Source organism: Pongo abelii, chromosome 19 (genome assembly GCF_028885655.2).
Source record: "Pongo abelii isolate AG06213 chromosome 19, NHGRI_mPonAbe1-v2.0_pri, whole genome shotgun sequence".
Classification (NCBI taxonomy): domain Eukaryota; kingdom Metazoa; phylum Chordata; class Mammalia; order Primates; family Hominidae; genus Pongo; species Pongo abelii.
In genome coordinates, this window is record NC_072004.2 from 73,068,443 (window position 1) to 73,082,047 (window position 13,605).

General features: G+C 45.6%; 3 protein-coding genes across 17 annotated transcripts in view; 1 reads left to right on the forward strand and 2 right to left on the reverse strand.

Moving 5' to 3' along the window:
• Positions 1-50: 50 nt before the first annotated feature.
• COA3 (coiled-coil domain containing 56) lies at positions 51-886 on the reverse strand. The gene is given in 2 exon segments (NM_001132854.2): positions 51-353; positions 656-886. Coding segments are annotated over 2 exon segments (321 nt in total). The 5' UTR covers positions 870-886; the 3' UTR covers positions 51-246.
• Positions 687-10,536, forward strand: CNTD1 (cyclin N-terminal domain containing 1). Of its 7 annotated transcripts, none has more exons than XM_054546446.2 (7): positions 687-1,021; positions 3,233-3,308; positions 3,823-3,994; positions 5,322-5,484; positions 6,281-6,425; positions 7,376-7,472; positions 8,967-10,150. In XM_054546446.2, the coding sequence occupies exons 1-7, from the start codon at positions 868-870 to the stop codon at positions 9,135-9,137; spliced, it is 978 nt and encodes a 325-aa protein (XP_054402421.2). In that variant the 5' UTR covers positions 687-867; the 3' UTR covers positions 9,138-10,150. The 7 variants fall into 7 exon arrangements, with proteins under 7 accessions (XP_054402421.2, XP_054402423.1, XP_024091428.1 ...); XM_024235660.3 differs by having other exon boundaries at positions 998-1,427; positions 8,967-10,536; XM_024235661.3 differs by lacking the exon at positions 687-1,021 and adding an exon at positions 1,044-1,209.
• BECN1 (beclin 1) overlaps positions 9,739-13,605 on the reverse strand; it is a 22,955-nt gene continuing 19,088 nt past the window's right edge. For 6 of the 9 annotated variants that reach the window (XM_063717882.1, XM_063717881.1, XM_054546232.2 and 3 more), the window contains 3 exon segments: positions 13,381-13,441; positions 11,256-11,398; positions 9,739-10,533 (listed from right to left, as the gene is read on the reverse strand). In XM_063717882.1, coding sequence (XP_063573952.1) covers positions 10,365-10,533; positions 11,256-11,398; positions 13,381-13,441 — 373 coding nt within the window. In that variant the 3' untranslated portion in view covers positions 9,739-10,364. 9 annotated transcript variants of the gene reach the window in all.

Here is a 13,605-nt window from a genome sequence, read left to right on the forward strand (position 1 = left end):
ACAAGGAAACAAACTACAAGAAAGAGCTCAGTCATTGTACACAGCAAGTGTGCGGTGGGCAAACTTCTGTTCTTTTGACAGTGGCCAAATGCGTAAGTCCCTGGTTTCTTGGGCTCAATCATGGTCCAAGGTTAGTAAGAAGGCCATCAATGTTGTGAGCAGGATTCAATTTCTACAGGGTCATGGGGCATCACCCACCATGTGAAGGGGCTCCAGCAGGTTGGAAATGATCAATACCCATCCAGATTAGGATCCTGACGCCCTTGCCAGAGCTCGGGCTCGGGCAGCTTTGGCCTCGTCTTCTAGCTCATCTAGGAAACGCTCCTGGGAAATCGAGTAGAAGGTGTAACCATCTGGGGAGGTAGGCTCAGGAAACCACACGGAATATGCACATTCCCCTTTCCTAGATTTGCTCTACCACTCTTGTTACTCTCCCAAATCAGTGATTCTGGCTTCCCGCGGCTGCTGTTTCTAAACCCTGAACCCCAATTCCGTTATTTTTAATAAATCAAATTAAAAGAGTACCTTAGGAATAACAAAGGAAAGTACTAACCCCATTTTACCCCAAAATTAAACGGGTGGTTCAGCCCTCTTGCACACTCTGTTCCCCTGCCCCTATATGCGGTCCCCTTGAGTCTACAACACGGACGGATACAAATAGCTAACACCAGGGCCCCGATGCCTAGGCCGGTCACGATGTTCCGGGTTCGCCGCCGTGGTAGGACCTTCTGCCACTGGGCAAGCTGCGCCTGCCGCATGAAATGCAGTTGCTCGGGTGTCAGCTTCTCCCGAGTCGGGTCGATACGCTGAGCGAACGGGGCCTCTCCACGCTTAGAATCCAGAGGGTCACCAGATCCCGAAGACGCCATGTTGCCGCTCCTCCCTTCGCCGTGCCGCCGCGCGGGGCTCGCTGGGAACAGTAGCCCTTGGCCGCTGCAGTGGACTCTGGGAGTTGTAGTCCGCGTGCCCTTTGCGGGGCAGAGCCGCCGCGGTTCCCAGGCACAGAGGATGGACGCGGGAGGTGAGAAACGGACGTGCTTTCTGATTGGCTGAGGAGTCCGTGGCTGTTGGGGCGGGAAAAAGCTGTGGAGGGTTCGAGGCTGTGGTGGCAATTGGGTTTTCCTCAGACTTGAGGCGACGACACACTCATTGGAAGGGGACGAGGAATCCAGGGTGTGGCAGAAGACTGGAGAGGAGCTAAGGGGGTCGGTATGTGTATCCAGTGAACCCGTCCAGGTGCCCCAAGAGGCTCGTGAATATGGACAGACCCATGAGGCCAAGATCGGCCTCCCTCGTTGACTTTCAGTTTGGAGTTGTCGCCACAGAGACGATCGAAGACGCCCTGCTTCACTTGGCCCAGCAGAATGAGCAAGCAGTGCGGGAGGCTTCGGGGCGGCTGGGCAGCTTCAGGGAGCCCCAGATCGTGGGTGCGGCTGCAGGGCCCGGGAGCTGGGTTCATGGGAGACTGGGGCTTGTGTCTTTCAGGCACCGACCTTGAGATTCCGTTGATTTTATTCATTCAGAGAATGTTTGCTAACACCTCTCTGTGGGGTGCTGGGGATACAGTGATGGACAAGACACAACAGTGCCCTCCCCTTGATTTCTTCGACATGTATGGAGTACTTATGAGTGGCACTGCTTGGCTAGAAAGATGAAATAGAGAGCCAGGCATGGTGGCTTACACCTGTAATCCCAGCACTTTGGGAGGCTGAGGTGGGAGGATCACCTGAGGTCAGGAGTTCGAGACCAGCCTGACCAACATGGTAAAATCCTGTCTCTACTAAAAATACAAAAATTAGCCAGGCCTGGTGGCGTGCACCTCTAATCCCAGCTACTCGGGAGGCTGAGGCAGGAGAATGGCGTGAACCCAGGAGGCGGAGCTTGCAGTGAGCTGAGATGGTGCCACTACACTCCAGCCTGGGTGACAGAGCGAGACTCTGTCTCAAAAAAAAAAAAAAGGAAAAAAAGAAAAAAGAAAGATGAAATAGAGATAGAGGTCTTGCCTTCAAACCATGTGCAATTTGGGGGAGATATTAGAACAAATATGCAATGACTAGGTACTATAGTTAGATAAGAGACATCAGAGAGAGATAAAACAAGCGTTTATCGGGGTTGAGAGGAGCGATGGGGTAATAGGAAGAATTCAGGGGATGGCCCAGGCATCGGGACATTTCAGGCAGACCTTGAAGGAAGGAGGACATTGGGTTGGTGAAGGGGGAGGAAGGAGATGAGGTAACGATGAGGTTTTGTACATCTATCTATGTGTAATGTGTGTTGAGTAGATTGTTACTTGTGTAAGCTTGACTTCATTTTCTAAGAAAGTTAAATTTTCTCTGAAGACATGATTATTTGACTAAATGTGTAATTCTCTATGGATCAATGCTAAAAGGTCTTCAGTCTGTAGGAGCTTTCTTTGTTGAGAACTGACATTTACCCTTGTTTCCACCCTCTAATGATATTGCAAGATAAATATAATTCTATCTGGAGCTGTTCTTTCAAAGAGAAACAGAGGCAGGCTAAAATCTTGCCAAGGTATCTCACCCTTCCCACCTTCCCAATGACTCCCTCCCCCTAAATTGGGCTATGTTCTCCAATTTAGGGGATGTTGCTTCCAAACAAGCCACTTCACAGTAACACACTTGCTCCTGGGGAGAGGCTCAGCCACCACAGATTTACCCAGCAAACTGGTGGTGGAGAGATGGTGTCCAGCTGTAAGGTGACTTGTGTTTGTAAAGCAATGGGAGTTCTCCAGAGGGTGGTTACTAAACAAACAGTGTCATAAAGAATATCGAAGCTCCAGGAGGGCTCTTTCTGTTCCTGCCAACATTCCACAGAAAACAGAATATAGGGATTAGGGTTTTTATCCATCCAAGAATCTTCCTTGAAGCTGGGGGTTCCCAGCATGGTGTAGAGGTCACCTAGACCAGCTGGTATGTTTGTGTGTAACTGGCCAAGCCTTTTATCAGCTAAAACCCACAGGAAGGCTCAAGGGTCACTGAGGGGGCTTGGTAAGCCCTTGTCTTTGGCACTCAGTCAGCCTCCTTTTCATGCCTCTGATCTGCCTATTGGCAGCAAAAGAAACTAAGCTCAGCTTTGGTTGTTTTAGTCTCATCTTTCTCGCCTCCTGACCCTCTTCCCTTGGCCCCATCATGGCTTTTACACAACGCCAAGAGTTCACAGAGTGGTTTTGGTTGCATCTTGTGAATTAGTCCCTTTTTTCCTGTTTTGGCAGAGTTTGTTTTTCTCCTGTCTGAACAATGGTGTCTGGAGAAATCTGTGAGCTACCAGGCTGTAGAAATCCTAGAAAGGTAAAGCCCTGGCATAATGCCTTTTGAGCGGCGCCTCTCAGAGTGGCTAATGTACCTACATCTTTAAGAAAGTATGAGTAGTTGCCCCTTACCGAGACCTGGTTTTACACCCTCTCTAACTTGCAGATATAAATTTCTTTGTTGTTATTGTTGTTTTGAGACAGGGTCTTGCTCTGTCACCCAGGCTGGAGTACAATGGTGGGATCTCGGCTCACTGCAGCCTTGACCTCCTGGGCTCAAGTGATCCTCCCACCTCAGCTTCCTGAGTAGCATGTGCCTCCACACTTGGCACTTGGCTATTTTTTTTTTTTAGAGACGGGTTTTTGCCATGTTGCCCAGGGTGGTCTTGAACTCCTGGGCTCAAGTCATCTGCCTGCCTCGGCCTCCCAAAGTGTTGGGATTACAGGTGCGAGCCACCATGCTCAGCCTCAAATGTAAATTTCTTAACCAGCAAATTAAACTCCCTTTAGTTTGTGTGAGTGAGGATTGTTTACTCTCCCTCCCTTCCTTACAGGTTTATGGTAAAACAGGCAGAGAACATCTGCAGGCAAGCCACAATCCAGCTAAGAGATAATAAGAGAGAGTCTCAGAATTGGAGGGCTCTGAAACAGCAGCTTGTCAACAAGTTTACTCTCCGTCTTGTGTCATGTGTTCAGCTGGCCAGCAAACTTTCCTTCCAAAACAAAGTAAGGAGCTGGGGTTGTTCATGGGCACCTGAGTGTTAGGAAGAAACCAGCTTTTATACAAAGGGGGGCTGTGATGAGCTTCAAGTCAGTGACAAGAAGAAAATAAATAAATTACAAAGTAAAATCAACGGCCGGGCGCAGTGGCTCATGCCTGTAATCCCAGCACTTTGGGAGGCCGAGGCAGGTGGATCACCTGAGGTCAGGAGTTCAAGACCAGCCTTGCCAACATGGTAAAACCCTGTCTCTACTAAAAATACAAAAATTAGCCAGGTGTGGTGGTGCACACCTGTAATTCCAGCTCCTCAGGAGGCTGAGGCAGAAGAATTGCTTGAACCTGGGAGGCGGAGGTTGCAGTGAGCTGAGGTCGTGCCATTGTACTCCAGCCTGGGCGACAGAGTGACTCTGTCTCAAAAAAACCAACAACAAAAAAAACAAGGTAGCTGTAAGAAACCTACTCCTAGGTTAGGTGATACAACTCATGGAAATTCCAGAGTGTAATTATGCTTCCTAAGCATACCTTCTACACACACACACGCACACACACACTCTCCATTTCTCCCCCTCTCACTCACACAGAGGCAGTTATTAAATAGCCTGAAGTTCTGTTCCCAAAGTATAATTGGGACAGATGCCATCATTCATACTGGTCACCTTTCCTCCCCTTGGACTCAAGGGCAGTTTACATAAGGTGCCTGAATTGCCAGCATACCTATCAGCAGTAGAAGCAAAGTATTACATTTATAAGGGAAAAAAAAGTTTCCTTATCACTGCCCAATGCCTATACAGTAAAATATCATTCATTCAACAAATACTTACTGAGTTTATTCTATGGCCAGATGCTGCACCAGGTGCCATGGCTACAACAGTAAAAATATTGTCTGTGCTCACAAGGAACCTATTATGTAATGGGAAAAGACACATACAAATAGTGTGGAAAAAAAAGCTCTGATTAATGTAAATACAGAGGGCTATAAATGTACCTCATCAGCCTTGGAGAGTCAAGAAGTGTATTTAGAGAAAATGACTTCTTGAAATGGGGTGGGTGGGAGATGGGAGGATCCTAAGAGAAGAGGGAGAGGAATTAGGGAGGAAAGGAAGGGAGATCCAGGTATAGAAAACAGCCTGTGTAGTGGCTTGGAGAGGGACAGCATGGTGGGTTTGGGAACTGCAAGTAATTTGGAATGACAAGCAGAGTATGAGGGGGAATTACCAAGAGACAAGACTGAAGATGAAGGAATAGGCTGGATTATGAAGGGCTTTGTGCACTCTGTCAAGATATATGACCTTTATCCTAACATTCTTCTTTCCCTCTCTTTTCTTTGCTCAGATAATCAGCAACATTACAGTCTTGAATTTCCTCCAGGCTCTAGGCTATCTACACACTAAAGAAGAACTGCTGGAATCAGAGCTTGATGTTTTGAAGTCCTTGAACTTCCAAATTAATCTGCCCACTCCCCTGGCATATGTGGAGACGCTCCTAGAGGTTTTAGGTATCTTATTGTGTTAGGGAGTATGGGTTGGAGACTTCCATAGAAGGCAATACAAAATGTGCATGGCGGGGTGTGGCTCATGCCTGTAATCCCAGCACTTTGGGAGGCTGAGGTAGGTGGATCACTTGAGGCCAGGAGTTCAAGACGAGCCTGGCCAACATAGTGAGACCCCATCTCTACTAAAAATACAAAGATTAGCTGGGTGTGGTGGTGGGCGCCTGTAATCCCAGCTACTTGGGAGGCTGAGGCACAAGAATTGCTTGAACCTGGAAGGTGCAGGTTGCAGTGAGCTGAGATCGTGCCACTGCATTCCAGCCTGAGCAACAGAGCAGACTCCTTCTCAAAAAAAAAAAAAAAAAAATGTGCACAGGGGTTTGGGAGCAGTGGGCAGAACCTGCCAATGAGGAACAGTAGAAAGCTTGATGGTGTCTCTGGATGACTGAAACAGGTGTTCCCTCTGGCACTTGTCAGGGAAAGAAGCTCAGAGGTCTTAGCAACTGGTTTCTATTTGGACTCACTAGGCACTCTTATTGCAGGATCAAAGAGGTGACTTTATAGAGAGGCATAAGATAAGAGAGGGACAACTACATGCTAATTGTATGTATACTACAGATGGAGGTTTCTCTACCTCTACCTTTGTCCTTTAAAACTGATCTCCAGCTAAACAGGTTTCTTGTAGTAGAACACAGCAACCAGGAAGCACATTAGCACCTCAACAGCTTTATGTCACAACTGTGGTTATGATCAGAGAAGACATAATCATAAATTCTCCCTATCATTCCCATACTCCATCTAGGATACAATGGCTGTTTGGTTCCAGCCATGAGGCTGCATGCAACCTGCCTGACACTGCTCGACCTGGTCTATCTTCTGCATGAACCCATATATGAGAGCCTGTTGAGGGCTTCCATTGAGAACTCCACTCCCAGTCAGCTGCAAGGGTAAGACAACTCCTATAGGGTAGGCTCCTTCCAGGAACAGGGAAGGGGAGACAGACCACAAGAACTTGGGGAATGGAATTAGCCTAGCATGACATCCAGTCCCGGATAACCTACTCAGGCTACCTGGTTCTCATTAGTTCCAATATGTTGTTTGGATGCAGGTGACTGAGCCTGGTCAGGAAAACCCTAAAGGCTTTTACTTTTAAATTTACTTTAAGTAATTAATATATTTTCTTTCCTAGTTTTTCCTTTATAGCTGCATAAAACTCAAGGTTACTGGACTGCTTTGGTCAGTCATTTAGAAAAAAAAAACAGTCGCTGGCACGGTGGCTCATGCCTGTAATCCCAGCACTTTGGGAGGCTGAGGCGGGTGGATCACGAGGTCAGGAGATCGAGACCATCCTGGCTAACAGGGTGAAACCACGTTTCCACTAAAAATACAAAAAATTAGCCGGGCGTGGTGGCGGGCGCCTGTAGTCCCAGCTACTTGGGAGGCTGAGGCAGGAGAATGGCATGACCCCAGGAGGCGGAGCTTGCAGTGAGCCGAGATGGCGCCACTGCACTCCAGCCTGGGCAACAGAGCGAGACTCCGTCTCAGAAAAAGAAAAAAGAAAAAAAAAAACAGCCACAGGGTTGCAACTTGGACAAAAGTGTTTGATTACTGTAAAGTCAGACTGGTTAAAAGCCTCACAGTTACAACTGTTAGGGAGACAGATAGAACTAAAAAAGGCCTACAAACCATTCAAGACATAAGGCTCATGTTAATCCCAGTTAAGTTGGGGGAGAATGGGAGAGCAGGTCAATGAGCTATTACTTGACCATTTCTTTCCATGTCTAAAAAATCCAAGATGATCGATAGAAATAATTCATAGTTGAAGTTCCATGACCCTATGATTTGGAAGATCAAGTTCCATTCTAGCTTTAAAATTAATGTGGTTTTAATCGCTCAGGGAAAAGTTTATTTCAGTGAAGGAAGACTTCATGCTGTTGGCAGTAGGAATCATTGCAGCAAGTGCTTTCATCCAAAACCATGAGTGTTGGAGCCAGGTATGCACCACTGAGCAGGACCAGCATGGTGAGAATTCATTTAACAGAAAGCATTTCACCCATCAGTTAAAGGAAAACAGAGGACAACCTACAGAAGTGCCAAGACCCAGGATTAGGATGAGTGTGCAAGATTTGAGAGGGAAAAATCTAGGATAGGGCTGAAATGTTTCCTTGTTTTCCTTTTATAAAAGTGGAAATGGAGGCCCAAGTTTGGCTTGTTCATTTCTCTTTATAACAATAACCTGCTATTATGTTAAAGTCCAGGCTGGGCATGGTGGCTCATGCCTGTAATCCCACGATTTTGGGAGGCCAAGGCAGGAGGACTGTTTGAGCCCAGGAGTTCAAGACCAGCCTGGTCAATGTAGCAAGACCTTGTCTCTACAAAAATCAAAAATTAGTCATGGCTGGGCGCAGTGGCTCACACCTGTAATCCCAGCACTTTAGGAGGCCGAGGTGGGTGGATCGCCTGAGCTCAGGAGTTGGAGACCAGCCTGGGCAACGTGGCAAAACCCTGTCTCTACCAAAAATTAAAAAAAATTAGCTGGGTGTGGAGGGACATGCCTGTGGTCCCAGCTACCCAGGAGGCCAAGGTAGAAGGATCGCTTGAGCCTGGGAGGTAGAGGTTGCAGTGAGCCAAGATTTCACCACTACACTCCAACCTGGGAGACAGAGTGAGACCCCGTCTCATTAAAAAAAAAAATATATATATATATATTAGCCAGGCATGGTGGTGCATGTCTGCAGTCCCACAACTATGTGGACTACTTGGCTGAGATGGGAGGATCACTTGAGCCCAGGAGTTGGAGGCTACAGTGAGCCATGATTGCACCACTGTACTCTAGCCTGGGTGACAGAGTGAAACCCTGTCTCAAACAAACAAAACAACAACAACAAAAAAGGCCAGGCAGGGTTGCTCACACCTGTAACTCCAGCATTTTGGGAGGCCAAAGCAGGATTGTTTGAGCCCAGGAGTTGGAGACAAGCCTGGGCAACACAGTGAGACCTCATTTCTACAAAAAATAAACAAAAGTAGCTGGACATAGTGGCTTGCGCCTGTAGTTCCAGCTACTCCAGAGGCTGAAGTGGGAGGATCACTTAAGCCCAGGAGGTGGAGGCTGCAGTGAGCCAAAAATCACACCACTGCATTGCAGCCTGGCAGCCTGGGCAACAGAGTGAGACCCTGTTTCAAAACAAAACAAAGTCCAACAATTATATCTTTTCAAATACTGAAAATGTCAAGGCCCAAATATCGTTCTTATATTTCACAAAACTTACCTCCAGCAGAGGGAAATGTCTAGCAGAAAGTTTCCATGCTAACATTATCAGGGCAAAGGTATCCTAATATAATTTGGCCATTGGCAAACACTGGAATCTGGATTTCGGAAAAATGAATTTACAATTGCCTTGACAGAACATCCCAAGTAATGTGTGTGTTTGTGCACTAAAACGTGTTGAGATTTTTTAGTAATAAGAAATCTGTCTCTATTTCTGAAGGTTGTGGGGCATTTGCAGAGCATCACTGGTATTGCCTTGGCAAGCATTGCTGAGTTCTCTTATGCAATCCTGACTCACAGCGTGGGAGCCAACACTCCGGGGAGACAGCAGTCTATTCCTCCCCACCTGGCAGCCAGAGCTCTGAAGACTGTTGCTTCCTCTAACACATGAGGGAGGCTGAATCCACCAAATATAAACAGCCTTCCGTCACTGCACTCATGTCTCCCTCTGTTTACTTTCATACTAAGGGTACAAAAGTTCCAGGTCTCTTTTGAACTGTATTTTGTATGCCAATTTCATGCTTATTTTTTCTTTATCAGAGAGAGTTAAGGTGGACGAGCATGCCCTTTTTGTCATATCAGCCTGAAAATGTTAAAAAGCTAGGTGGAGACAGATTAGTTGTTTCATTTTTGTTTAACAAGATATTTATACTTTTAGTTTAATTTCATTAAGAGGAACATCAGGCATTGTGATCAGTATTAATCAGGGGCTCAAATACACACTATCTGGGTGACCTTGACTAAGCATCAAGGAGGTAGCCTTTATTTCCCTTTAAAATTAGTTTAACATCTCTGTTCCATTATTCAGATCTACACAAACAGGACTTCCTCAACAGCTATCTATTTTTACTAGAGTCTTTTTTTAAAACTAAAACTAACTCTAAACATGTTTCAACAGAATTTCCACATACCTGCATTCATTAGAACTTGATTCTCCCAGAATACAAAGTACTCTATTTTAAAGAAAAACCCAACAGTGCGCCCCTGGGCAGTTTTCAGACTGCAGCAAATCTTTTATTACAAATAATTAAATCTCTCCATAATGTCTCAAACAGTATCAAACACCATTTCATATCTCTAACACAGAGCAGAGTCGGCATTCAGTATAAGAACCAAGTGAGAAGCGTTAAATTTCAAGCATCTCATCACATCACATGGTGACCAGGTAAAGCTTAGATGTTATTTTCCCACATTATCCAACTGTGCATCTCAAACATATCCTCGTCTCAATAAAAACAAAAGTTTCTATTTCATATTGTTAAGTGCAGGAAGTTGAGAGAGATAAAAATCCAGTGAAAACACATCAATCTCAATTCAACTCAGTTAAAAAAAAAAAAAAGCAAATTTAAATTAGTTTTTTTCAGAGAAGAAAGGGAAAGGAGTCCATGGGGTTAAGAGTCAAAACTGTGACAAGGGCTGGCAGCTATACATGGCATGTTGTAGCTCTGGAAAGTATCTGTCACATGATATTTTAAAATAAAGTGGCTTTTGTGGATTTTTTCTTTTTTGGTATTGTAAACATGTACTGTTTAATATTACCCGAATTTAATTTAAAACATGTTTGCAAACAAAACAAAATTAAAAGCCTTTAAGGCAAACCTCCCCTTAAGGAAAAAAGTCATTTGTTATAAAATTGTGAGGATACCCAAGCAAGACCCCACTTAAGATTCGTCAGCATGAACTTGAGAGCTTTTGTCCACTGCTCCTCAGAGTTAAACTGGGTTTTGATGGAATAGGAGCCACCGCTGCCTCCTGTGTCTTCAATCTTGCCTTTCTCCACATCCATCCTGCAGATGGACAGAGCAGAACTCATTAGTAACTGAGATCTGAGTTAAGTCAGTTCAGGGCAGGGACTTGATCATGGGACCATTCACGTCATTTTATCTATTAAAGAACACTTGGTGAGGAATGATAGTGTATTTTGGATTTGCTTGAAAGCCAAAAATCAAGAAGACTGTCACAAGAGCCTCATTGTCATTGCAGAGTACAGGGGCAGGACACACACCCAAAGAGAAGAGAAGCCTGGAGTAGGGGTGAGTGAAGGTTACAGTACTTCTTGCTGTTTTCCTAGGCATCCCTGAACTTGGCGGGGGAGAAAGGAGGCAGAAGAAAAAAAATGCTCTGTTTTGGGGTGATAGAAGTGGCCTTACTCTAGGTAAAAACAAGAGTTTCCATCCATCCATGGGATCCTAAAAAAATCAAAAGAAGCATTCCTGTGTATTTCCAAGGGCTTCAGGGAAAAACCTTCTTGAAACTGGAGAGGAGGCTTGAGCTCTATGCCAAGAAAACCCCCTAAACCATCTAAGGCAACACTCTTCTACTCCAAGGACTAGGTGGTCACATTCTGTCCTGCTTGCAGTATTGGGTCAGTCTCTGCCCATCAACGTCATGTGATTCTGTGCCATTTTTTTGCTTTCCATTTATATTGTTTTGCCTCCATTATTACTGCTGCTTCAATTCTGTTCAATTTGGTCCTATCCAAGTTCACTCAGCATTGCGCTATACTGACCTGTAGGGAAGACAAAAACGTGTCTCGCCTTTCTCAACCTCTTCTTTGAACTGCTGCACACAGTCCAGGAAAGCCACCATTGCATGGTCAAACTTGTTGTCCCAGAAAAACCGCAACCCCCCAGAACAGTATAACGGCAGCTCCTGCCCAAGAAGAGAAAACTGGCTATGGATCTGGCACAAAGACAGGCTTCCAGAGATTGTTCCCAATCCTATCAATCTTTCATGTCATCTTCTGTCTGTATCCCACTGGAAACTTGTATTGTAGCTGGACTCTATCTTCCATAGATTTGAACAACTACAATAACCTTGGGCAAATAACAATGCACTTAGAACTGTTTCACTATCATAAAAATGTACCATAGGTTGAGCATCCTTAATCCAAAAATCCAAAATGCTACAAAACCTTTCCAGGAAGAGTAGATGAGAAAAGAAAAATAAATAAATAGACCAGGCGCAGTGGCTCACGCCTGTAATCCCAGCACTTTGGGAGGCCAAGGTGGGCAGATCACCTGAGGCTGGGAGTTTGAGACTAGCCTGACCAACATGGAGAAATCCCGTCTCTACTAAAAATACCTAATTAGCCGGGCGTGGTGGTGCATGCCTGTAATCCCAGATACTCAGGAGGCTGAGGCAGGGGAATTGCTTGAACCCGGGAGGCGGAGGTTGCAGTGAGCCGAGATCATGCCATTGCACTTCAGCCTGGGCAACAAGAGCGAAACTCCATTTCAAAAAAACCCCAAAAAAACCCACAAAAAGAAAAGAAAAATAAATAAAAATAGGCCAGGCATGGTGCTCACGCCTGTAATCCCAGCACTTTGGGAGGCCGAGGCGGGTGGATCATGAGGTCAGGAGATCGAGACCATCATGGCTAACATGGTGAAACCCCATCACTACCAAAAATACAAAAAATTAGCCAGGCATTGTGGTGGGCGCCTGTAATCCCAGCTACTCGGGAGGAGAGGAGGCTGAGGCAGGAGAACGGCATGAACCCAGGAGGCGAAGCCTGCAGTGAGCTGAGATCACGCCACTGCACTCCAGCCTGGGTGACAGAGTGAGACTCCGTCTCAAAATAAGTAAATAAATAAATAAAAATAATAAAAAAATGCTACAAAACCTGAAACTTCTTGATCATTGATATGATGCCACAAGGGGAAAATTCCATACCTGATACCTTTCCTTTCTTTTTTTTTTTTTGAGACAGAGGCTCGCTCTGTTGCCCCGGCTGGAGTGCAGTGGCGCAATCTCAGCTTACTACAAGCTCTGCCTCCCAGGTTCATGCCATTCTCCTGCCACTGCCTCCTGAGTAGCTGGGACCACAGGCACCCGCCACCACACCCAGCTGATTTTTTTTTTGTATTTTTAGTAGAGACAGGGTTTCACTGTGTTAGCCAGGATGGTCTCGATCTCCTGACCTCGTGATCCACCCGCCCTGGCCTCCCAAAGTGCTGGGATTACAGGCGTGAGCCACCGTGCCCGGCCCTTTGCTTTCTGATGATTCAATGTATACAAGCTTTGTTTCATGCACAAAATTATTTAAAATATTGTATGAAATTACCTCAGACTACATGTATCAGGTATATATATGAAACATACAGGCCAGGCACGGTGGCTCACACCTGTAATCCTAGAACTTTGGGAGGCCGAGGTGGGTGGATCACCTGAGGTCAGGAGTTTGAGACTAGCCTGGTCCAACATGGTGAAACCCCATCTCTACTAAAATACAAAAATTAGCTGGGTGTGGTGGTGGGTGCCTGTAATCCCAGCTACTCCAGAGGCTGAGGCAGGAGACTCACTTGAACCTGGGAGGCGGAGGTTGCAGTAAGCCAAGATCGTGCCACTGCACTCCAGTCTGGGCAACAGAGCAAGACTCCGTCTCAAAAGAAGAAACATAAATGAATTTTGTGTTTAGGCTTGGGTCCCATTCCCAAGATATCTTAGTATCTATATGCCAATATCCCAAAATCTGAACTAAACCTGAACTAGACAAGATATTGAACAATATACTGGCTCTTCATATCTAGGTCTAAAAAATAAATTGAATGCCAATATCAAAGCAAACCGTCCATTTTCTTAAGAGATATAAGAACTCTGTATTCCAGTGAAAATGGAGCTTCACAGAGTACCTTAGATTTGTCTGTCAGAGACTCCAGATATGAATGGTTTCCGTAAGGAACAAGTCGGTATCTAAAATAGAGATACAAACAGAGATGGATACAGGACTCCTCCTAAAGTGATTATTGGGAAGTTATAACCCAGTGATTTCACTCTTCATTCTAGCCAAGGGCTTCTTTTATTATGCTCAACTCCCTCTCCCACCTCCCCATTGGATCCATGTTTAAAAGATTTTG